We start from the raw sequence: 24,554 nt of genomic DNA, 5'->3' as shown, positions 1-24,554 counted from the left end.
AGGTATCATTATGACATAAGCCGATGTAGTTTTTTTTTAGTTTGAGCTAAAGCTAATAAAGCTAAAGCAAGCCATCTTTCACTTACAACTTCTAAAACGGGTCTAGTTTTAGCTTAATCTAATTAAGCTAATGTAGCTTTGTTTACTTAAACTTTAGCTACGACTACCTTATGTAGCTTACATAGCCAATGTGCTTTGTTAGCTTTAGATTTCCCAAATTAGCAACATACTTAGCTATGTTATCATATCGCTAATGTAGCTTAGTAAGCTTTTGCTACATTAGTAGCATTAAAGTGTTTTCATGGAGGACAAGCGTTTTTTCCTGTTAGCAGACTGTTTATTCAGCTTTATTAAATATTTTGTAATCAGGTTCTACAGGTCAGGTTTTTGACTTTCAGCTTTTGGTATCTTTACCCTAACTGGAAGTTTTATCTGACTTTATTTTGAAAGTTTTAGCACGTATTTCCTTTTTGACAGATGTGGTGTCTCACCATAGTGGTCTGCATGGGGGGTTGTCTAAGACCTGTGGTCTGCAGCCAGTCTTTTCATGAAAACACAATTATGCCGCTAATGTCAGTTAAACTAATGTAGCTAACAAAGCTATATTAGCCATGCTAGCTCATGTTATGTTTGCTAAAGCCAACTTTGCTAAAGCTAAGAACATAGCTATTTTAACTAAGTAGCTAATGTAGCTATGGGCGCTTCGGCTATAATTGTTAAAGCTAATTTGGGTAAAGTTAAATTAGCTTTAGCCACATTAGCTTTAACAGATCCTTATGGAGTTAGCAGCTTAGCTAGCACACTAAAAGACCAGAAAGATCTAGCTGTACTCCACTCCAACAGTTTAATAATAAACATGCGACACCACCTTTGTGTGATACTAACTCCATGAGCTTGGTGAGGCGTTTCCATCAGAGGCAGTACGATCTGGAAATGGAAATATCATACCAGCCTGATATTTATGATTCCAGATCAGGGAGACTACTGCTCCATCAGTTTAAGAGCAAACACTTCAGGGATATCTGGGCGAATAACTGAAATAAACAAGCCTTAGCTTGGGCACTAGCAGCCAGCCTCAGTCTGAAGAAGATTTCATTTTAAATCCATCTAAAAGTGGCTGAGATTGAGACACAGAAAGTCAACAGAAACAAATGTTTGCTGTCTGCACCTGCTGGGGATTCTAGCTCCAAAGAGCCTCTGGAAACATGCTAAAAATGAAAGCTTTACTACAATCAAAAAGCAAAAATCCACACCCAGACATTTCTTTCTTCCTGCTCATCCATCCAGACTTTAAATTCCTCCACACGGGGTTGACCTGAGGACACGCACACGCCCAGTGCAGCATCAGCAAGTGTGTTTTTCATCTTCCACACACAGACATGCATGCGCGGCCGGTCGGCTGGAAGATGCACGCTTCACTTCCCAATTAGCCTGACAGAAACGCACACGCGTGCCCTACTAATGTCAGATCCTACAGGCGTGTGCGAGAGATTCAGACACGATCAGCTCCGTCTAAGAAGTGTGACACAGGCTCACACTGGCACAGAAACACACACATTTTCTGGAGCTTTGCTGTTTTAATCCACAGATTTCACTCTCATTAATTCTTTATTTCCATGAAATCAATTATGAAGCACACATCCACATCCACACACTGACCCAGATTCATGCAGCAGGAATACATAAAAGCACATTTTACTCCCATTGAGTCCCTCTGCTGCAGCGTCTCTGTCCCTGTTTTATCTTCCAGGTCTGCAGCTCCCCACTGAAGCATGTCTTCCTCTTCCTCTTCCTCTGCCTCGTCTTCCTTGGAGCTGCCCTACTTTTGTCCTCGCTGTGGGGACGAGTTTCGCTTCTCATCTGTACCTGAGCTGAGGGCTCACCTGGTCAGCAGACACACCTATGAGACCCTGCTGGTGCTGTCGCAGGTAACGCAAACACAGCTGTTACTTTATTACCTTCATCATTATCTAATAGGAGGGCATTTTATTGATTAATTGATAATTGGCCGATATTTACAGAAGATATATTGAAGCCAGTTAAGACAGATATTTATGGCCAATAGAGGGCCATATTTACTTGATTTAGACTGATATTTACAGCTGATATAGACTGATATTTACAACTGATATAGACTGATATTTACAGCTGATATAGACTGATATTTACATCTGATACAGACTGATATTTACAGCAGATATAGGCTGATATTTACAGCTGATATAGACTGATATTTACAGCTGATATAAACTGATGTTTACAGCTGATACAGACTGATATTTACAGCTGATATAGACTGATATTTACAGCTGATATAGACTGATATTTACAGCTGATATAGACTGATATTTACAGCTGATATAGACTGATATTTACAGCTGATATAGACTGATATTTACAGCTGATATAGACTGATATTTACAGCTGATATAGACTGATATTTACAGCTGATATAGACTGATATTTACAGCTGATACAGACTGATATTTACAGCTGATATAGACTGATATTTACAGCTGATATAGACTGATATTTACAGCTGATATAAACTGATGTTTACAGCTGATATAGACTGATATTTACAGCTGATATTTACAGGTGTTATTTACATCTGAAATAGAATGATATTAACATCTGATACAGACTGATATTTACAGCTGATACAGACTGATATTTACAGCTAATGTAGACTGATATTTACAGCTGATATAGACTGATATTTACAGCTGATGTAGACTGATATTTAAAGCTAATATAGACTGATATTTACAGCTGATGTAGACTGATATTTACAGCTGATATAGACTGATATTTACAGCTGATATAGACTGATATTTACATCTGATACAGACTGATATTTACATCTGATATAGACTGATATTTACAGCTGAGAAAGACTGATATTTACAGCTGATAGAGACTGATATTTACAGCTGACACAGGCTGATATTTACATCTGATACAGACTAATATTTACATCTGATATAGACTGATATTTACAGCTGATATTTACAGGTGATATTTACATCTGATATAGACTGATATTTACATCTGATATAGACTGATGTTTACAGCTGATGTAGACTGATATTAACAGCTGAGGTAGACTGATATTTACAGCTGAGATAGATTGATATTTACAGCTGATATAGACTGATATTTACAGCTGATATAGACTGATATTTACAGCTGATATAGACTGATATTTACAGCTGATATAGACTGATATTTACAGCTGATATAGACTGATATTTACAGCTGAGATAGACTGATATTTACAGCTGATATAGACTGATATTTACAGCTGATATAGACTGATATTTACAGCTGATATAGACTGATATTTACAGCTGATATAGACTGATATTTACAGCTGATAAAGACTGATATTTACAGCTGATATAGACTGATATTTACAGCTGATATAGACTGATATTTACAGCTGATATAGACTGATATTTACAGCTGATATAGACTGATATTTACAGCTGAGATAGACTGATATTTACAGCTGAGATAGACTGATATTTACAGTTGATATAGGCTGATATTTACAGCTGATATAGACTGATATTTACAGCTGATATAGGCTGATATTTACAGTTGATATAGACTGATATTTACAGCTGATATAGACTGATATTTACAGCTGATATAGACTGATATTTACAGCTGATATAGACTGATATTTACAGCTGATACAGACTGATATTTACAGCTGATATAGACTGATATTTACAGCTGATATAGACTGATATTTACAGCTGATATAGACTGATATTTACAGCTGATATAGACTGATATTTACAGCTGATATAGACTGATATTTACAGCTGATATAGACTGATATTTACAGCTGATATAGACTGATATTTACAGCTGATATAGACTGATATTTACAGCTGATGTAGACTGATATTTACAGCTGATACAGACTGATATTTACAGCTGATATAGACTGATATTTACAGCTGATATAGACTGATATTTACAGCTGATATAAACTGATGTTTACAGCTGATATAGACTGATATTTACAGCTGATATTTACAGGTGTTATTTACATCTGAAATAGAATGATATTAACATCTGATATAGACTGATATTTACATCTGATACAGACTGATATTTACAGCTGATATTTACAGGTGGTATTTACATCTGATATAGACTGATATTTTTAGCTGATATTTACAGCTGATACAGACTGATGTTTACAGCTGTTATAGACTGATATTTACATCTGATATAGACTGATATTTACAGCTGAGAAAGACTGATATTTACAGCTGATAGAGACTGATATTTACAGCTGACACAGGCTGATATTTACATCTGATACAGACTAATATTTACATCTGATATAGACTGATATTTACAGCTGATATTTACAGGTGATATTTACATCTGATATAGACTGATATTTACATCTGATATAGACTGATGTTTACAGCTGATGTAGACTGATATTAACAGCTGAGGTAGACTGATATTTATAGCTGATATAGACTGATATTTACAGCTGAGATAGATTGATATTTACATCTGATATAGACTGATATTACCAGCTGAGAAAGACTGATATTTACATCTGATACAGACTGATATTTACATCTGATATAGACTGATATTTACAGCTGAGATAGATTGATATTTACATCTGATATAGACTGATATTAACAGCTGATATTTACAGGCTGATATTTACATCTGATATAAACTGATATTTACAGCTGATACAGACTGATATTTACAGCTGACACAGGCTGATATTTACATCTGATAAAGACTGATATTTACATCTGATATAGACTGATATTTACAGCTGATATTTACAGGTGATATTTACAGCTGATATAGACTGATGTTTACAGCTGATGTAGACTGATATTAACAGCTGAGGTAGACTGATATTTACAATTGAGATAGATTGATATTTACAGCTGATACAGACTGATGTTTACAGCTGATATAGACTGATATTTATAGCTGAGATAGACTGATATTTATAGCTGAGATAGACTGATATTTACAGCTGAGATACACTGATATTTATAGCTGAGATAGACTGATATTTATAGCTGAGATAGACTGATATTTACAGCTGAGATAGACTGATATTTATAGCTGATATTTACAGGTGATATTTAGATCTGATATAGACTGATGTTTACAGCTGATGTAGACTGATATTTACAGCTGATACAGGCTGATATTTACAGCTGATAAAGACTGATGTTTTCAGCTGATATAGACTGATGACTACAGCTGATATAGACTGATGTTTACAGCTGATATAGACTGATATTTACAGCTGAGATAGACTGATATTTACAGCTGAGATAGACCGATATTTACAGCTGAGATAGACTGATATTTACAGCTGATATAGACTGATATTTACAGTTGATATAGACTGATATTTACAGCTGATATAGACTGATATTTACAGTTGATATAGACTGATATTTACAGCTGATATGGACTGATATTTACAGCTGATATAGACTGATATTTACAGCTGATATGGACTGATATTTACAGCTGAGATAGACTGATATTTACAGCTGAGATAGACTGATATTTACAGCTGAGATAGACTGATATTTACAGCTGATATAGACTGATATTTACAGTTGATATAGACTGATATATACAGCTGATATAGACTGATATTTACAGCTGATATGGACTGATATTTACAGCTAATATGGACTGATATTTACAGCTGATATGGACTGATATTTACAGCTGATATAGACTGATATTTACAGTTGATATAGACTGATATATACAGCTGATATGGACTGATATTTACAGCTGATATAGACTGATATTTACAGCTGATATAGACTGATATTTACAGCTGATATAGACTGATATTTACAGCTGATATAGACTGATATTTACAGCTGATATAGACTGATATTTACAGCTGATATGGACTGATATTTACAGCTGATATGGACTGATATTCACAGCTGATATGGACTGATATTTACAGCTGATATAGACTGATATTTACAGCTGATATAGACTGATATTTACAGCTGATATAGACTGATATTTACAGCTGATATGGACTGATATTTACTTGATACAGGCTGATATTTACAGTTGATATTGTCTGATTTTTTTTTTGCTATTATATTGGTTGTAAATGGTCAAAAATGTTTAATCTGCTGATACTGACATAGCTCCAAAAGATGTCATCATTTGCTCCCTCCATCTGCTCTATCCTAAGGTCTGATTCACGGATCGTACAGTGCTAAGGATGTTTATATGGTCCTTAGTCAAACCTGCTTGTCCTTCTCAGTCTTGGTCAGATGTTTTGTTTTTTTTATCTTACTCTCACATTTTAGGCTCGGGTCAGAAGCTCCAGATCTGGTGCCCTACTCCCACTCCCTAGACAACCTGTATCCCAAAGACAGAGCTCCTCCCTGGGTATGAGAGCCCACAGCCTCCCCCTGCCGCTGGCCTGCCTGGATCTGGCCTCGTCATCCGCCTCCATCCAGCTGCTCAGGGAAATGTTCGGCCCCTCTCGTGACCCCGCTCTCCCCTCATCTCCGGGACCTCCGGAGGGGCCGTCCACCGCTCTGGCTATTCCCGGCTCTGTGGGGCCTCCTTCAGGTAGGAGCCTCAGCCAGGTGGGTCTCCAGCTGGGCCTGGACCTGGGGCTGTCGGTGGGGATCGGACTGGAGGAGAGGCTCGGGTTGGGTCTGGATCACAGAATCGCTCGGACGTTTGCGGAGGTTGAGGAGAGGGTGAACCGCCGCATGGGCCGATTGAGGGTGGAGCTGCAGAGGAGGGAGGCAGAGCTTGAACGGGAGAGGCGAGACGGCGAGCGACTAAAGTGTGAGAAACAGGAAGTAGAAGACAGGGCGTCGTACCTGGCCAGGCAGGTGAGTGGAGCTTGGACTCAGAGAACTAATACTGATTGTTTTATATATTTAAGCACTTTTATCAATAATAGTTTAAAGTTTTAATTTTCTGTGATTTTTATCAGGTCAGTGCTGCCATGGAGATGATGGAGCAGCTGAAGAAAGAGGTGGACGAGAAAGAGAGAGAGCTCAGTGAACGACATCAGTAAGTATCTCTAGGTTTGATTTCTCCAGGCCTCTAAATCGATCAATTCTGAGGTGTTTTATAAACATGAAGGTCATTTTTGGAGTTTGGGTTTAAATGTGACACTGTAAGCATTTGTTGGGGTGAGGGTAGGACAAGAGCTCGTTCACCGAATACTCGCCAGTAAACAGGAAGTTGTCAGCCCTACATTGGCTTCTCACTGTCCCCACTGCAGCTGTGAAATATTCTTTTATTTCACTTTCCAGCTTTTATTTTGAAGGTGCATGATTAGAAATGTGTTAATTGTATCGCTGAGCCTTTGATGGCTTTGTCTCTGTTTGTTCCTGTTGGATTTAATTGTCGTTTTGTGTGTTCATACTAAATGTGAACATTGCATTGTTTTCCTGCGTGGAGATTAGTGAGGAGTGAGCCATCTCACTTCTTTACTATCTTTGATGGATGCACGGGGGACCATGCAGCATCACTATTTCCCACAATGTTTTACCGTTTATGCTCAACGCTGCAAATAAAAGTGTCAAACTTCCTGCTGCAGAGTCTTGACAAAAGCCAGGAAGCCCAGGAGAGACTAGCCTGCTGCACCGCCGAAGCTAACCTCAAGGTTTTTACTCATTCACACCACCCCCATATCTGCAGCAAGCAGACATGGGGGCGGTTTTAATCTCCTCGACTAACACATGATTTCATTTAGTTTGATAATTTTACATTTATTTATTATTTGTTTGGGGGGAACTTGAGGATTATTTTGGATATCGCTAATGTTATTCTATAGAGCAGGTGTTCTCAACGTTGGAGTCGGGACCCCATTTGGGGTCGCGAGACACTGAGAGGGGGTCTCCAGATGCCTTAAAAACTAAGAACATTTTGGAATTACACTGTTTCCACTTTCACCAATTTTGCCTAATTGAAAAAAAATTGCAACATAAACCCCATTTTGTGTCAATTTTCATCCTTTCCACCATTTTTTCTGCCTGTTTTTGCCACTTCTAAACAAAATCTTGCAACTCTCTTCTTTTTGCCACTTTAAGTCCATTTTTGCCCTTTTTTTTTAAAACCATTTTTCGCCCATTTAAGTTGCCTTATGCCATAAATACCACTTTTTTCCTACTTTTTGCCCATTTTGAAACCTTTTTTTGCAACTTTTTACCATTTTTTTTGCCACTTCTATCCCATTTTTGCCCCTTTTCACCATTTTTCCTCATATTTTTGCCCATTTAAGCTACCTTTTCTTGTGAAAAACCACTTTTATCCTAGTTTTTGCCCATTTTTGCCACTTCTTTTTGCTACTTTTAGCCCATTTTTTGCCCTTTAATACCTTTTTTTGCCATTTATCGCCCATTTAACTAACCTAATGCCACTAAATACCACATTTTTCCTACTTTTTGCCCATTTTGAAACCTTTTTTTGCAACTTCTTACCCATTTTTGCCCCTTTTCACCATTTTTTTCTCATATTTTTGCCCATTTAAGCTCCCCTTTCTCATTAAATCCCCCTTTAATCTTAGTTTTTGCCCATTTTTGACACTTCTTTTTGCAACTTTAGGCCCATTTTGCCCCTTTCCACCATTTTTTCCTCACATTTTTTGCCCATTTAAAGCTCCCTTTTGTCATTAAATACAACTTGTTTCCTAATTTTTTTTTGCCCATTTTTGCCACTCTTGACTGCTTTTTGCCCATTTTAGTCACTTTTCACTCATTTTTGCCAAATTTGGACCATCTAATGTCACCTGTAACTCTTTTTTTGTCACTTCTCACCCATTTTTCACTACTTTCTAACCCCTTTCCCACTCTTTCTTCTCATTCTCACCCCTTTTTACCCATTTTTGTTGCTTTTTGACTATTTTTTCTGCCTTTAACTTATTGTTATTTTACTTTAAGCTGTTTTTGCTTCACCACTTAGATTGTGGCTCTTGCAAAGGTTTTTTTTTTTTTTTTTTAACAATTTGGCTCTTTGGTTGAGCAGGGTTGAGTAACACTGATCTAGAGAATAGAAGGCTCGCCCTGTTTTTACTGAAAGCTGCATACGTCTGCCAAAAAAGTCAGGTAAATGAAAAATGTACCTTGTTTAATCAGATATGTGTGTCTGCATGGATAGAAGATGTACAGTTTCTGGTTTGAGCTTTTCAAAGTAAAAGCTTGGTTTAGAATTTCAGTGGAGAAACTCACCTGTTTGCTTTAATTCTGATTTCCCTGGCTCGGTTCTATGATGAATCTAGTCTAGGGTGGTGGGTCTGAGGTGCTGGAGCTCACCTTCCTGAGGGGTCATGGGACTAACTGGACTGAACACTAGTGAAGGGAGGATCCAAGCTCCAAGTGAAATCCTCACTCTTATGACCGTTGACCAGCACGGTGGACTCGTTAGGAGTAGGAAGAGCCTCATTAGGTTTAGGGGTCTCATCACTGGGCAGTTTCCTTTCATCAAGGCTTGAGAATCTCGTTTTCACATCAAATCCAGTAAAACTTTGTGCTAGGAGGCAGTAAAAGAGGATCTTAGATAAATATAAAAGACAGGGAGCCTGGTGTCTGCAGTCATAATGTTATTCTCTTTAATATGCATTAGTCTTCTCATTTAATCCGATAAACACAGCAAACAGAGCTTTATATCTCTGACATATCCCATTATGTGTCCTGGACAGAGAAACAACATGATGCTCACATAGAGGACACGTCATGTTTAGTCTGCATCAGCGCTCACAGCCTCAGCTGTGCTCAGCAGAGATGACCAATAGAAGATGACAGCGGCCCTGAGGGCCTCACAAACAAAGCGGCACAGAGGCCTCTGTGTTTGTGAGGCTGCAGAGATCCACGTGTTTATTTCTGTTGTCTGAGTCTTTCTGCTCTGTGTTTCTATCAGAGGTCTCTGATTCACTGATAACCTGAACATTCACGGCGTTTATGGAGAAGGTCCTGTGGGTTTGTTTTTCAGAGAGATGGTCGACATTGAGTGTTTCCTGAGAGAGACGGCAGAGAAAGAGGCCGAGGCCAAATCGAGACTGCAGGTGATCCTCAGACCCCTCCTGTTGTTATTTCAAACACGGTTTTCAGTAAAAACACCCGTCCTACAGGTGTATGCTCATCTTGTTTCAGGTTTTCATCGAGACGTTGTTGGAGCGAGCCGACCGTGCAGAGAGACAGTTGCTGCTGCTGAGCTCACACGGACGCCATGACCTCTACGCTCACCACCACAGGTACGCTCACACCCAAGCATACGCCGACCCCTATGCTTTCTCTGAGGGATACACACCTGTACCTGGACGAGGAGGGCGGAGTCTGGACGCCAGCACCGATGACATCATCGCCAACAAGATGCAGGGAACAATCGGGAACCGGGTGAGTGAAAAAACACTAAAGGGGTTAAAAATGTTCAGAATGTAATGTTAAAGATGAATATGTACATAAAAACATAATAGCACTTTATTCTGAAACTGAGAGTATGGCAGGAAAAGAGTTCAGAACTTTTAACACAAAATTCCCCCAAAAATTCAAACAAATGTTTGCAAAGGAAAAGTATGAAAAAGCATTGACATCAGTCGTGGAAAAGATGTCAAAGTCAACATGCTGAGAAAGAAGGCTGATGGTTTAAATGTAAAGAACAAAAAGAAATGGCAGCGGAAAAAGAAAAAAAATTCAAATATCTAGAAAAGTTTTAAGGTTGAGAGAAAAGAGTGGAACTTTGGGAAAAAAATATCAAAATATGAATAATTAAACAGAAGTCAAAATGTCATGGTAAAGCTGAAATATTGTGGAAAGAATGAACTTAAACACAGAATAAAAATATTAAATGTCAACATAAAAAGGAAAAAAGTTTAAAGTGCAATGTCAAGAAAAAGTTTGAAATGTTGACAAAAATATTTTTAAAATCAAACAATGAGAAATGTCAAGAAAACTGTCAAATATCAGAAAATGCAATATATATATGATAGAATAAATATATATAATAAATATATAAATAAATATAAAAATGTTATAAATACATAAAAAATAAATACAGAAAAAATATTTTAATGTCCTGAACAAAAAAAATTGAAATGTACCGAATAAATCAAAATGTCCAAATAGAAGTCTAAATATTGAGAAAATATTTGAAATTTTGCAAAGAAGAAAACATCTAAAAAAAGGTGAAATATTTAGTACAATGTCAGAGAAAAGGTTGAGATGTTGTGAAAATATATAAATATCAATAGGATGGCAATCGTAGAAATGTTAAGTGTAAAAAAAAAAAAAAAAAAAACACCCACAGGGTTACTACCTTCAGTCTCCTCTTTATCGGGCTAAATGCATACTTAAGTTTGAGGTTGACTTGGCCAGTCTAAGACCTTCCACTTCTTGCCCCAGATGAACTCCTTTGTTGTTTTGGCAGTGTGCATTGGGTCATTGTGGATGCATCTTTCCTTAAATTGCCAGAAAAAATGTAAAACTAAGTGTCGGTCTCAATAGCCCAGAGGCATAAAGGACTGCCTGAGTTATCAGAGGTCCTGTGTTTGATCCTTAGGGAGAGACCTAGACCAAAGGAAGGTGAAAATGTTCTTGGAAACCCTATCTACCATCTGGCTCATTACCTGGCCGTCTGCAGGTTGTGTGACTGATTCATATTCACTACTGCTGAGTTTGAAAGTCCAACATCCAAATAAAACACTGAAAGCTTTGGAGAAACTTGAGCGAGTCTCTGATCCTTTGGCTGAGGGTGATCGAAGACTGACTGGCAGTCCAAAGGTTCCTGGTTCAAACCTAATTCAGGTGGGGCTGGTTGATTTTGAAGTCCATTGACCAAAGGAGGTAATGAAAACCTCAGACGTTCATCTGTAGCCTAGGATCCAGGACTGCCAGGGAGACTGCACGGTCCAGGTTCAAATCTCAACACTTTGTCAGTTTTCAAGATTTGAGTCCAGAGAAAGAAAGGAGAATCTTTGGAGGCTTCTAGAGATGTCAGTCTCTGTGGCCAAGAGGAAGAGAGGTCTGGCTGGGAGTCTGAAGGTTGCAGGTTCAAATCTTACTTTGGCTTGGTCAAATTTCAAGCTTTGACACCAAATAAAGAAGAGGAGACCCCTGGAAGACCGAAGCCCGTGTCTGTTTCTGTAGTCTAGTGAGATAAAGGATTGCTTGGGAGTCTGAAGGTTGCTGGTTCAAGTCTTACCATGGTTTGGTCAGTTTTCAAGACTTGAGTCTAAAGGGAGAATGTAAAAACCTTTGGAGGACTTCAGCAAGCGTCTTTCTCTTTGGCCACAACTATCTAAGAATCTTTGGGGGTTTCTAGAGATGTCAGTCTCTGTGGTCAAGTGGAAGAGAGGTCTGTTTGGGAGTCTGAAGGTTGCAGGTTCAAAGCTTTCTTTGGTTTGGTCTTGTTTTTAAGAGCTGAATCTGAAGAAAGAAGGGAAAGGCTTTAGGAGATGATAGCAGGTGTCTATGAGGGCTAGGGAGGTAGAGGTCTGTGTGGGAGTCTGAAGGTGGCGGGTTCAAATCTTAATACGGCTTTAACTCAAAATAAAGAAGAAAGACCTCTGGAACACCAAAGCCAGTGTCTGTTTCTGTAGTCTAGTGAGATAGAGGAACGCTTGGGAGTCTGAAGGTTGCTGGTTCAAGCCTTACTATGGTTTGGTCAGTTTTCAAGACTTGAGTCTAAAGGGAGAATGTAAAAAAACCTTTGGAGGACTTCAGCAAGTGTCTTTCTCTGTGGCCTTGGGAGAGAGTGGGCTGCCTGGTAACCAGGAGGTTGCTGGTTCAAGTCTTCCCATGGCTTGGTGAGAACTTGAGTTCAAAGTGAGAAGGAGAAAACCTCTGGGAGTCTAGGGTTGGAGGTTGTGACTTTTAAAGTCCAACATCCCAAATGAAGAGGATAAAAGCACCAGGAGAAGATCTCCTACTGTGAAAGGTACTGGTGGCGCAGTGGGTTTAGCACGCTCTCAAGCACCCAAGCGGGCACGAGCACCTGTGGCGGGAGAGGCTGGGGTTTGGAACTCAGTGTGGCCGGTACCTGGATCGAGCAGTGCCCTGTGGGATGGGGCCAGGGGGGGCTGTTTCCCCCCTGGTGTTCTGTGACATGAATCAGCAGGGGTTATGAAATTTTTTTTTTAAAAAGGTGTTAAGTTATTGATAGTCATCACCTATTATAGTTGTCTTCATTGTTGCCAACAATATCTTAGGTGACAGCTGTAGTTGCCTTGGACTATAGTTGTTGCCTACTATAGTCGTCACCAGTCGTTGGTGACGACTATAGTAGGCAACAACTATCTTAGATGATTATAGAACTACGATTATAGAAGGTGACCAAAGTTGGGAACAACAATAATAGGCGACGACTACTGTTGGCAACAACTACTATATTCCAAGGCAACTAAAGTTGTTGTCAACTACAGCTGTCGCCTAAGATATTGTTGGCAACAATGAAGACAACTATAATAGGTGATGACTATCAATAACTTAACACCTTTTTAAAAAAAAAATTTCATAACCCCTGCTGATTCATGTCACAGAACACCAGGGGGGAAACAGCCCCCCCTGGCCCCATCCCACAGGGCACTGCTCGATCCAGGTACCGGCCACACTGAGTTCCAAACCCCAGCCTCTCCCGCCACAGGTGCTCGTGCTTGAGAGCGGAGATCTTCTCCTGGTGCTTTTATCCTCTTCATTTGGGATGTCGGACTTTAAAAGTCACAACCTCCAACCCTAGACTCCCAGAGGTTTTCTCCTTCTCACTTTGAACTCAAGTTCTCACCAAGCCATGGGAAGACTTGAACCAGCAACCCTCCTGGTTACCAAGCAGCCCACTCTCTCCCAAGGCCACAGAGAAAGACACTTGCTGAAGTCCTCCAAAGGTTTTTACATTCTCCCTTTAGACTCAAGTCTTGAAAACTGACCAAACCATGGTAAGACTTGAACCAGCCACCTTCAGACTCCCAAGCCATCCTTTATCTCACTAGACTACAGAAACAGACACTGGCTTTGGTCTTCTAGGGGTCTTTCCTCTTTATTTTGAGTTAAAGCCGTATTAAGATTTGAACCCGCCACCTTCAGACTCCCACACAGACCTCTACCTCCCTAGCCCTCATAGACACCTGCTATCATCTCCTAAAGCCTTTCCCTTCTTTCTTCAGATTCAGCTCTTAAAAACAAGACCAAACCAAAGAAAGCTTTGAACCTGCAACCTTCAGGCTCCCAAACAGACCTCTCTTCCACTTGACCACAGAGACTGACATCTCTAGAAACCCCCAAAGATTCTTAGATAGTTGTGGCCAACTTTAGTCCCGTAACATAGTTTTTCGTGTAAGATAATTGTTGGTAAGATAGATGCTTTCACAATCAGTTCAAATGTTTATTTTATCAGAAACAGGTACACATGAAGTGTTTAGCTCTTACACAATAAAGCAGAAGCTTAAATAATGATGATAGTATCCTTGCATAGTCAAGTGTTAAATTTGTTACTGAGTCCTTAACAAGGTGGGATGTAATATTAAACAAGGAAAAAGAGTCATGATTAAAAAAAAGTTCAAGGCAGGAGATTAAAAAGTCTGAGTGAACAGTGAGGTCAGCTCCTGTTGAAGCTTCAGCTTCTGTCCACACAGAGATCAGTGCATCATTGACCTTTGGTCAGCTGTTCATCAGGATCTGTCCTTACAAAAACAGAATGAGAACAAAATTCAAATTCACATTCAAACTTTGAATAGAAACACACCCAAAATGCTGCTGGGATTGAAGTTGCTCATGTCTGCCATCTCCTGGTGTAAAGTGGTAACAGCACAGACCTCCACCATTAGCCCTATCTCCCAGTAGTACAGAAACCTTAAGAAAATTCCTGGGCGCACTGGTAGTTGAGTAGTTGAGTGGTTGAGGCGCACGCCATATATGCAGGCGAGCTGGGTTCGAATCCGGCCCGTGGCACTATTTCCTGTATGTCTTGCCTGTTTCTGGCTCTATCCAATAAAAGCAAAAAGGCCAAAAATAAATCTTAAAAAAAAAATTCCTGAATCCAGACAGTGATCCAGATCACTCCTAAAATCTGATCAGTTCTTCCTTATACCATTTGTGACATTTCCTGAAAATTTTTTGAGTTATGTTGCTAACAAACGAACAAATGAACAATCCCACCCGATCACATAACCTCCTTGGCGGAGGTCATTCATAAACAGAGCTATAGAAAAATAAGTACGATTTTAAAAAGTTCTTAAAAAGTCCTTGTGCATTCAATTCAGTCTACAGTGTCAAATTATGTCCAAATATTAAGGAAAAAGCTGAAATTGACAGAAGGTTAAAAGTTAAAATGTTTAAATATTATATTAGTATTGAGGGAAAAAGACAGAATTACTGGAAAACTGTTGAAATGACAAGACAAAAAAAAAATCAAACAATCTTGACAAAAAGGTTCATTGTAATTGATAAAGAAATAGAATTAAAAAGCAGAATGTCTTTTAAAAAACTGAAAATGTGGGGAAAAGTCTAAAATCTTAAAATCACAAGGAAAAAGTGGATTTTTAAGGAAGACAAGGAGGAACGTAAAAATTCCAGAAAAAAGACAAAATTACAAGTAAGTTAAAAAAAACAAACAAACAAGAAAAAAAATTGAATTTCAATAAGAAATAAAGACAAAATTTTAAAACAAAAGTATAAATGGCAAGTGGAATTTTCAATAAAACAGTCGAAATACTGAGAAAAAACATTTCAAAAGTCAAATAATGAGAAATGTCAAGAAAAATGTCAAATATCTAAAAATGTGTAAAAAGTCAAAATTTAGAAAAAAGTTAAAGAATTGAGAAAAATACAGATGTCACAAGCAAATCAAAATGTTGAAATAGAAATGAAATATTGAGAAAAGATTTTTTTTTTTTAAGATTTATTTTTGGCCTTTTTGTCTTTATTTGATAGGACAGTGGATAGAGTCGGAAACAGGGGAGAGAGCAGGGAGAGACATGCAGGAAATAATGCCACGGGCCGGATCCGAACCCGGGTCGCCCGCGCACACGGCATGCGCCCCAACCACTCGACCACCGGCGCGCCGAGAAAAGATTTTAATTGTAAAGATAACTTTTTTTTTAAATATCGAGAACAAACGGTGATATATATTTAGTTTGATTACATAACGTCCGAAAAGGGTTGAAATATGAAAAATACATAAATGTCAATGTGGACAGCATAAAACAAAAAAGATTTTGAGAAAAATGGTCACAATGTCAAGAAAAAGTCAGCATTTTAGAAAATGTAGAGAAATAAAGTCCAAATATTAACACTTCAAGCCTGAAAACACAAATTATAGCCAGAAAATTCTATTTTTTTGGGACTGAAATGATTATTTAACTTTCCAATGAAATCCAAAAAAATCCAAATTTCCATAAAATGTAACGTATATTATTTGCATCTCATTTGATGCATTAGGTGTTTTCGGTAACTGATAATCCACTTGAGGGCATTTTTTATCATTTATCAGATTGTATTCAGAAGTTTTTTAGTAAGTTATTGATCATATTGATTAGATAGAGGTATCATAAAAGTATGTATCAAGTTTGAAACGACAGGATTTAAGGGGTTAAGGAAATAACTGAAATTTAATTGACAGAAAGTAAAAACTAAAATCTTTTTAAAAAGGTGGAATATTGAGGAAAAAAGACAGAATTACAGGAAACAGTTGAAATGAGACAAACAAAACCAAAAAGTCAAAATTTCAGTAAAAAAAATCAAACAGTCCTTAGAAAAAACTTGAAATGTCAAGAATGAACTCATAAGGGAATCAGTATTAAAAAGCATAATGTGGGGAAAATGTCTGAATACTTAAAATAAGAGAAACAGAAAGGAGAAAAATAAAAGTCAAACTGTTGAAAAAAATTTGGAATGTCTAGAAAAAGTCAAAATGACAAGAAAGAAAATTTAAAAACAAACAAGAAAAAAAATTGAATTTGAATTTGAAAAAAGAGAAGTCCAAATTTTGAGGACAGAAGCAGAAATGCCCTTTAAATTTGAAGAAAAATGTCAAAATGATGAGATTTAAATGGAGTTGTTGAAATGGTTGACACACAGATTTAATTAAAGCCCAATGTAAAGAAAGAGTAAACTCTGACATTGTGTTTCTTTCCATTGTTCTCCACCTTTCCTGTTTTTCTCGGCATTTCGTCTGATTCAGAGTTTTTTAACCACAGCTTCATCCTGCTGATCCAGTTCAGACATACAGACCTGCTTTTCTCTCTGCAAACCTGATTGAATATTTCATGAACACACTCTGTTTCCAAACACCAGTCAGAGCCAGTTTACATATTTGGAAATGTGAATGATGACCTGCACTGATCTTTCCTTCTCCTCCTTGTTGTGATGGTCCTGCTCTCCAGAGGAGTTACAGTGTGTCCGGCTCCTACAGACTTGGGGAGCAGCTGTACAGCCAACATCAGTACGGGTACCTGAACGCATCACTTACACCTTAAATATTCAGTACAATGGTACACAGTCTTAACTCTTAGAATATAATCATATAATTTAACATTTCCGTGTGCATTTATTATTTATTCAACAACATTTCCTTATTAAACCCCAGTAATTTCAGGATTTGTAAACTAAACATTGGCTCTTTAATTTGGTAAATCTCTGTGGGATCTGTCTCCCAGGGGTCCCTCTGGCCGTATGCGAACTTTATCTCTGGGCTCAGGAGGCTGGGACGGCGAGGGCGGGTTCATCCACGTTCATCCCCACCTCTACGCTTCACCGTGGATTCGGCGAGAAAGAGGAGGAGACGGACGGAGAGAGAGACGGTGGTAAGTCAAAGAATTCTCATCTCAGAATACATTTCTAAAAATACTTCAGCTCTCCATCAGCCTCAGGACGGACTCATAGAGGACGGCAGACTGGGTCGCCTTTAGTACAGCTGCAGCACTTCCTTAAACCCTGCCACCTGTTCTCCAAACTCAAGCCCTACTCGCACAGGATTAGCGTTACCTAGGGACCTTTGGTAGTTTGCAATAATTGTGCCTGTGTTAATCCAGCGTAAATCAATCATGTTCGTAATTTCAAGAGTAAAAATTCCCGGTTTGAATACTGACTGTATTACAGAGGTCCACAGGAAATAGTAATCCCATGCGAATCGTACTTCGATGCCCTTTTCTGAGAAAATAATGCTGGATTATTGAGCTGTGCAGCTTCTGGAATCTTCCTCTCTTCCTCCTGTGTTTCCAGGGTGGGGGAGGGAGGATGTGGGAGAACGTGGAGTAAACCAAACCGCCGCCACCACAGCACCGAGGAGGAGGAGGAGGAAGAGGAGGACGGAGAAGAGGAGGAAGGATTCTGGAGCAGTGCTGAGATGAGGAGACTCATATTTGCTAAGACACACACATCTGCCTCAGGTAGCCTTTGCCACTTCCTGTTGCCCTTTCACAATAAAATCCAGGGCTTATATTCCCACCTTTCTCTCACTTTTCCTACAGAAATCCCCTCCTCTCTTGACTCCACCCCCTCCCGTCGTTACGGTGACAGAAACTTGGGGGCGGACACCTTGAAGCTGAGGGCAGGGCTTTTCTGTGTGTTTCCATACCTGGATGTTCGGTCTCTGCTGCGTGCCGCCGAGGTCTGCACCGATTGGAGGTTCGTCGCCAGGCACCCAGCGGTTTGGACACGCCTCCGACTGGAGAACGCCAGAGTGTCGGCAGAAGTAAGGGCGCCGCCGTCATGGTCTTTGAGCTGTCGTTTACATAACTGTAGATATAAACAGGTTAGGACAAGATTAGGGACTTTAGGCGTCAGAAAGATCCTGATCCAGGGTTTCTCTCTGCAGTTCCTGTCCACGCTGTCTCAGTGGTGCACTCAGACTCAGTCCGTGATCCTCCACAACCTGAAACCTCGGAGCAGACGAGCCAATGAGGCGCGAGAGGATTACCACAAGATCACACGGTAACACCTTCACACAGACACCAGTTCCCTCATAGAAAAACTAGGTCAATGCTCTTCTTCAATGAGCAGCAGACAGAGGAGGTGCATTATGGGTAATGTAGTTAACTTATTTGTGACTGTTGTGTCTCAGTGGCAGCGTGGAGCCGGGGCTGGAGGCTCTGCTGCGGTCAGCAGGGGGCAGTCTGCTCCATCTGTCCGTCTCTCAGTGTCCTCACATCCTCACTGACAGGACGCTGTGGCTCGCCAGCTGCTACAGCCGAAACCTGCAGACGCTCACCTACAGGTCAGCTGGCGCACCTGTCTACCTGTGGACGACTGTAACGCCTCAATGTTTAGTCTTTATTAACCCGCCGCTCTGTTCTTCTGTCTGCAGGAGTTCCTCCGATCCTCTGGGTCAGGAAGTTCTTTGGGCTCTAGGGGCGGGCTGCAGGAACATCAGCAGCCTGCAAGTGGCGCCAGCGCACCCCTGGTAAGTATCAAAGCTGCTGATTCTCTGGGATTATCAGGGTCCATTCTCTGGGTCTATCAGGGTCCATTCTCTGGGTTTATCAGGGTCCATTCTCTGGGTCTATCAGGGTCCATTCTCTGGGTTTATCAGGGTCCATTCTCTGGGTCTATCAGGGTCCATTCTCTGGGTTTTTCAGGGTCCATTCTCTGGGTTTATCAGGGTCCATTCTCTGGGTCTATCAGGGTCCATTCTCTGGGTCTATCAGGGTCCATTCTCTGGGTCTATCAGGGTCCATTCTCTGGGTTTTTCAGGGTCCATTCTCTGGGTTCATCAGGGTCCATTCTCTGGGTTTATCAGGGTCCATTCTCTGGGTCTATCAGGGTCCATTCTCTGGGTTTTTCAGGGTCCATTCTCTGGGTTTATCAGGGTCCATTCTCTGGGTCTATCAGGGTCCATTCTCTGGGTTTTTCAGGGTCCATTCTTTGGGTCTATCAGGGTCCATTCTCTGGGTTTATCAGGGTCCATTCTCTGGGTTTATCAGGTTCCATTCTTTGGGTCTATCAGGGTCCATTCTCTGGGTTTATCAGGGTCCATTCTCTGGGTTTTTCAGGGTCCATTCTTTGGGTCTATCAGGGTCCATTCTCTGGGTTTATCAGGGTCCATTCTATGGGTTTATCAGGGTCCATTCTCTGGGTTTATCAGGGTCCATTCTATGGGTTTATAGTTAATATCTATTATCCCTACCTGGATAGAAATATTTCTTTATTTCTACATTTTCTTTTTTTGAGAGGTTTTTTACTTTTCTGTTTTCTTTGTCTTTTCTTTCAGCCAACAGCCCACTCGCTTTGGAAACCGCTGCCTGCAGACGATTGGTCGATGCTGGCCACACATCCGCTCTCTCAGCGTGGGCGGGGCCGGCTGTGGGACTCAGGGATTGGTTGCATTAGGTGAGTGGCAGTTTAACTTTATGACTAGCTGTTTACATATATTAAAATTCAAGACTTCACAAACCTTTTTTGCATTTTTAGACAAAAATGATCAAATAAAAGAGAGATTTAAAGACGGTGAAATACAAAAAAAGAAGACACAGACGGAGCCAAAGTAAACTCAACTCTCCCTGCTTGTTAGTTATTATAGACGTGTTGTGTTTATGTTTGTCAATATCTTTCTTTTTTGTTTTTCTTTCAGTTTTTAAGTAAGAAATGGGATGTTAAATTACCTGGATTGAGGACAGGTTTCAGAATAAAAGCTCAGCTACCAGCCTTTTCTTAATAAGTAGAGTCTCTGATGGTACCAGCACTTTTCCTTTTGCTTTTTAATTTTGCTTCTTAAATTTTAAAGCAATTAAAAACTTTCTTTTTGATAATACTTCTTCATCAATTAGCTAGATGGAACTAAGCAATTTCAGTCCTGTTCTCTGGTGTGTTTTTCAGTGTGTAGCTGCGCTCAGCTGCAGGTGTTAGAGCTGGAGCGTATCACCGACCTCGGCCTGCAGGTGGCGACAGATCTGTGTGAAGCTGGTCTGAAGAACCTTGAGACTCTGATCCTGACTCACACGCCCGTCAGTGGTCAGGCCATCCTGCACTTCCACAGTGAGAGCCTTCCTCTATTCACATCTCTGATCCTCATTCTCTCTCCTGATTGGTTAATGTCCTTTTGTACCTCTGATCCTCATTCTCTCTCCTGATTGGTTAATAACCTGACGTGTGTCTGCAGGCGTGTGTGAAAACCTCCGGTGGATCGTGGTTGAGGTCTCTGTGGAGGATTACTTTGAAGAGCCGGACACTGAGGAGTCTCGACATCTGTTCGGAGAAATCCTCACAACGCTGAAGGTGAGGGGGAGATTTTCAAAATAAAACTGTAAATATTACTTTACATCGGCGGTTTTCAAAGTGTGAGGCGGGCCTCCCCTGGGGGGCGCCACAGAGCTTCAGGGGAGGCGCGGAACCATAAACCTGAAAAAAGGTGATTTGCTTTGCTAACCTCTGCTGTGCATGGAGCAAAATGGATAGACTTATAGTTACTATAGGGACTATGCTATAGAGCAGTGATACTCAACTAAAGAGCCAAATTGCTGAAAAATACCTTTGCAAGAGCCACAATCTAAGAGGTGAAAAGTGGCAAAAACAGCCTGAAGTAGCAATAAAAATGGGTTAAAAGCGGCAAAATGGTCAAAAAACTGCAAAAACTGATTGAAAAGGGGAAAATATGGGGAGGAAAAGAGGAAACAAGTGGTATGTAAAGGCAAAGGTAGTTTAAATGGGCAAAAAGGGAAAAAAAATGGCAAAAAGAAGAGGTAAAAATTGGGAAAAAAGGAAACAAGTGGTGGTTAATGCTAAAAGGTAGCTTAAATGGACAAAAAGTTGCAAAAAATGTTTTAAAAAAGGGCAAAAATGGTCAAAAAGCAGCAAAAATGGGTGAAAAGGGGCAAAAATGAGGAGAAAAAGTGGAAAAATGGTCAGAACGTAGCAGAAATGGGTGAGAAGTGACAAAAAAATGAGTGGAAAGTGACTAAAATGGACATTCAGCAGTCAAGAGTGGCAAAAATGGGCAGAAAAAGAAGAAACAAGTGGTATGTAAAGGCAAAAGCTGGTTTGAATGGCCAAAAATTGGCAAAACAATTATGATAAAGGGTAAAATGGGAAAGAAAGGCAAAAAGAAGAGGTAAAAATTGGGGAAAAAAAGGAAACAAGTGGTATTTAATGGCAAAAGGTAGCTTAAATGGATAAAAAGTTGCAAAATATGGTAAAAAAAGGGCAAAAGATGGGATAAAAATGGCAAAAAAAAAAGGTGTCGCAAAAATGAGCAAAAAAATTGGGGGAAAAATGATATTTAATGATGAAAGGTAGCTTAAATGGGCAAAAAGGTGAAAAAGGGCAAAAATGGGATAAAAGTGGAAAAAATGGGGAAAAGAGGCAAAAAGAAGTTGTAAAATGGCCAAAAAAGAAGAAAAAGGGGTATTCAATGGCATTATAACTGAATAAGAGGGAAAGGCAGATGTTTAAGGACATTTGCTAACCAAAATATCTAGGGATGCACGATAATTATTGGCACTGATAAATTATCGGCCGATATTGCATACATTTTACATATTTTTATTATCCTGATAACAAAATATTAACCAATAAAATCTACTGATAATAAAGGCATTTGTTCTCTTTCTCACAAAACTACACCTTCCGAAACAGTAGGTGGCGCCGCAGTAGGGGACCCGCCGTTGGCCCAAGGGAAGAAGAGGAAGCAGCATTAGCGCTAAGAGGCTAAAACATGGTGGAATTATTCAGTATTTAAGGGGAGGATAACACGATAGGGGTGGCCCGGTCAGGGCCTTTCTGTGCATGTTCTCCCCGTGCACGCGTGGGTTCTCCCCGGGTACTCTGGCTTCCTCCCACCACCAAAAACATGCTCATTTGGTTAATTGATCACTCTAAATTGGTCATAGGTGCGAGTGGTTGTCTGTCTCTATATGTCAGCCCTGTGATTGACTGGCGACCAGTCCAGGGTGTACCCTGCCTCTTGCCTAATGACAGCTGGGATAGGCTCCAGGCCCCCCCCCCCCCCCGCCGACCCGGAACGGAATAAAGGGTATAGAAAATGGATGAGTGGATAACACAACAGTGGTTGTAAAACTTGCCCCTCAAAGATCCCAAAGAGAGGAAAACAGTCCTGACACAAAAATTTAACACAGCGGATCATATAAGTCACTTAAAAGTCTTCATCACAACGACGTTAAAAAGAAGTGGCAGTAGTCGTGAGCTGCGGGCATCAGGACCAAGCCAAAGCCAGGCAGAGTGTTGACTCAGCAGGCATCAGAAACCGCCGAAGGTTTGCTAGATCCAAAAGGTGCAACGCTAATAAATGACAAAATCAGTCTGACAGCCTCCTGATCCACTGCTGCTTTCATAGACGTATCCCTGCCTGCTGTTTGACGTGGTTTCATTCAGTCTGATCGACGTTAGGAACAGAAGTTTACCCACAGACCACAGTGGACTTTACATTTTTAACCTATTTCTGATATGACTTCTGTCAGTGCATGTTTTAAGTCTTTATGTAAAACATCAGCTCGCTTTAATTCTGACTTAAGCAAAAAGAAAAAAAAAACAGACCCCCAAACATATCCATTTGTTAAGCATGACAGCCTGTTATTATTTGGTTTTATGTCTGATTTGACAGGAGTCAGCTGAATTCTTGTTTAGTTGATTGAAATTTCAGATTTGACCACTTGACAAGATACTTTAATTCGTTTCAAGGGAAAACGTCTGTCAGTTGTTTGTGTATGTTGTGTTTTGGTACACAAATGTTTAACTAAAAAAATAACAGCTGTAAAGTCAGAATTGTTATTTGTTTTTTGATGTAAACAGGAGTGATGTCAGTTAGAATTCATAATAAATATCTCTGCTCACTTCTTACCCACAGATGTGCATAAATACATTGAACAAACTTCTTTTTTAAATCAACAATTGAGAAAAAAATAACGGTTCTTATTCAGTTATCGGCCATCAGGAGTAGGAAATTATCGGTTATCGGTATCGGTTCAAAAAAATACTTATTGTGCATCACTAAAAATATCCGAAATATATCAATGTTAAGAATGTTTAAAGATTAGACATAAATGTTGTTGTTGTTTTTTTTTCCAATTTCAATCCTTTTTGTGGGTGGGGGTCCACCGAATGAATACTTTCTTCTTAGGGGAGGCTCCCTCTCACACACTTTTAAAACCGCTGTTCTACAGGATTAGACATAGCAGTGGTAAGGAAGCTTCGTAGCTACGACCAACAAACCTGACAACTGAAAACCAAGCGTTAGTTCAGGCAGGTCATAACAAAGTGGTCCTGACTAAAGTTTCATTCTGTGTTTTTTTAGGTTCTTCAGAAGCGTCCCGGGCTCTGTGACGTCCTGAAGGTGAAGGCTGAAGGATTCTGCTGACCTCAACACAATCACTCTTCTAGACTTATAAGGACCTTTATTTATATTATGCATTCCTTGACCTGCCCACTGCAGAGAAGTGAAGAAGTGCCTACATGTGTGGAGTGTAAGAGAAAAATGTGGCTCAGATATGCAGGTAATAAAGCACTAAACCCCCGTTATTAAGAAGCACAGAGGAAAATAGGCTGAGTAAACGTAGGGGCTCATCAGATCGATTCAAACTTTTGAAGTACCTCCTGAGG

At 39.8% G+C, this 24,554-nt stretch overlaps 1 protein-coding gene across 1 annotated transcript; it reads left to right on the top strand.

Annotated features, from left to right (window-relative positions):
• Window positions 1-1,772: 1,772 nt before the first annotated feature.
• LOC121504369 (F-box only protein 41-like) lies at window positions 1,773-24,312 on the top strand. Its single transcript, XM_041779079.1, has 14 exons — window positions 1,773-1,928; window positions 6,363-6,902; window positions 7,007-7,086; window positions 10,009-10,081; window positions 10,170-10,412; window positions 17,704-17,809; window positions 18,476-18,699; window positions 18,823-18,938; window positions 19,069-19,221; window positions 19,312-19,407; window positions 20,215-20,333; window positions 20,820-20,978; window positions 21,103-21,218; window positions 24,250-24,312. The coding sequence occupies exons 1-14, from the start codon at window positions 1,773-1,775 to the stop codon at window positions 24,310-24,312; spliced, it is 2,244 nt and encodes a 747-aa protein (XP_041635013.1).
• Window positions 24,313-24,554: the final 242 nt, after the last annotated feature.

This window comes from Cheilinus undulatus, linkage group 22 (genome assembly GCF_018320785.1).
Source record: "Cheilinus undulatus linkage group 22, ASM1832078v1, whole genome shotgun sequence".
In the NCBI taxonomy this organism is placed as follows: domain Eukaryota; kingdom Metazoa; phylum Chordata; class Actinopteri; order Labriformes; family Labridae; genus Cheilinus; species Cheilinus undulatus.
The sequence above is the reverse complement of the archived record's forward strand: the minus strand, read 5'-3'. Positions and strand labels throughout refer to the sequence as shown.

Excerpts from the sequence above, each read along its gene's own strand:
- LOC121504369 (XM_041779079.1), top strand. The coding sequence starts at position 1,773 with ATGTCTTCCTCTTCCTCTTCCTCTGCCTCGTCTTCCTTGGAGCTGCCC. Across the intron at positions 18,700-18,822 it reads ACGCCAGAGTGTCGGCAGAA|TTCCTGTCCACGCTGTCTCA; the intron begins GTAAGGGCGCCG and ends TTCTCTCTGCAG. Across the intron at positions 19,408-20,214 it reads GTGGCGCCAGCGCACCCCTG|CCAACAGCCCACTCGCTTTG; the intron begins GTAAGTATCAAA and ends CTTTTCTTTCAG.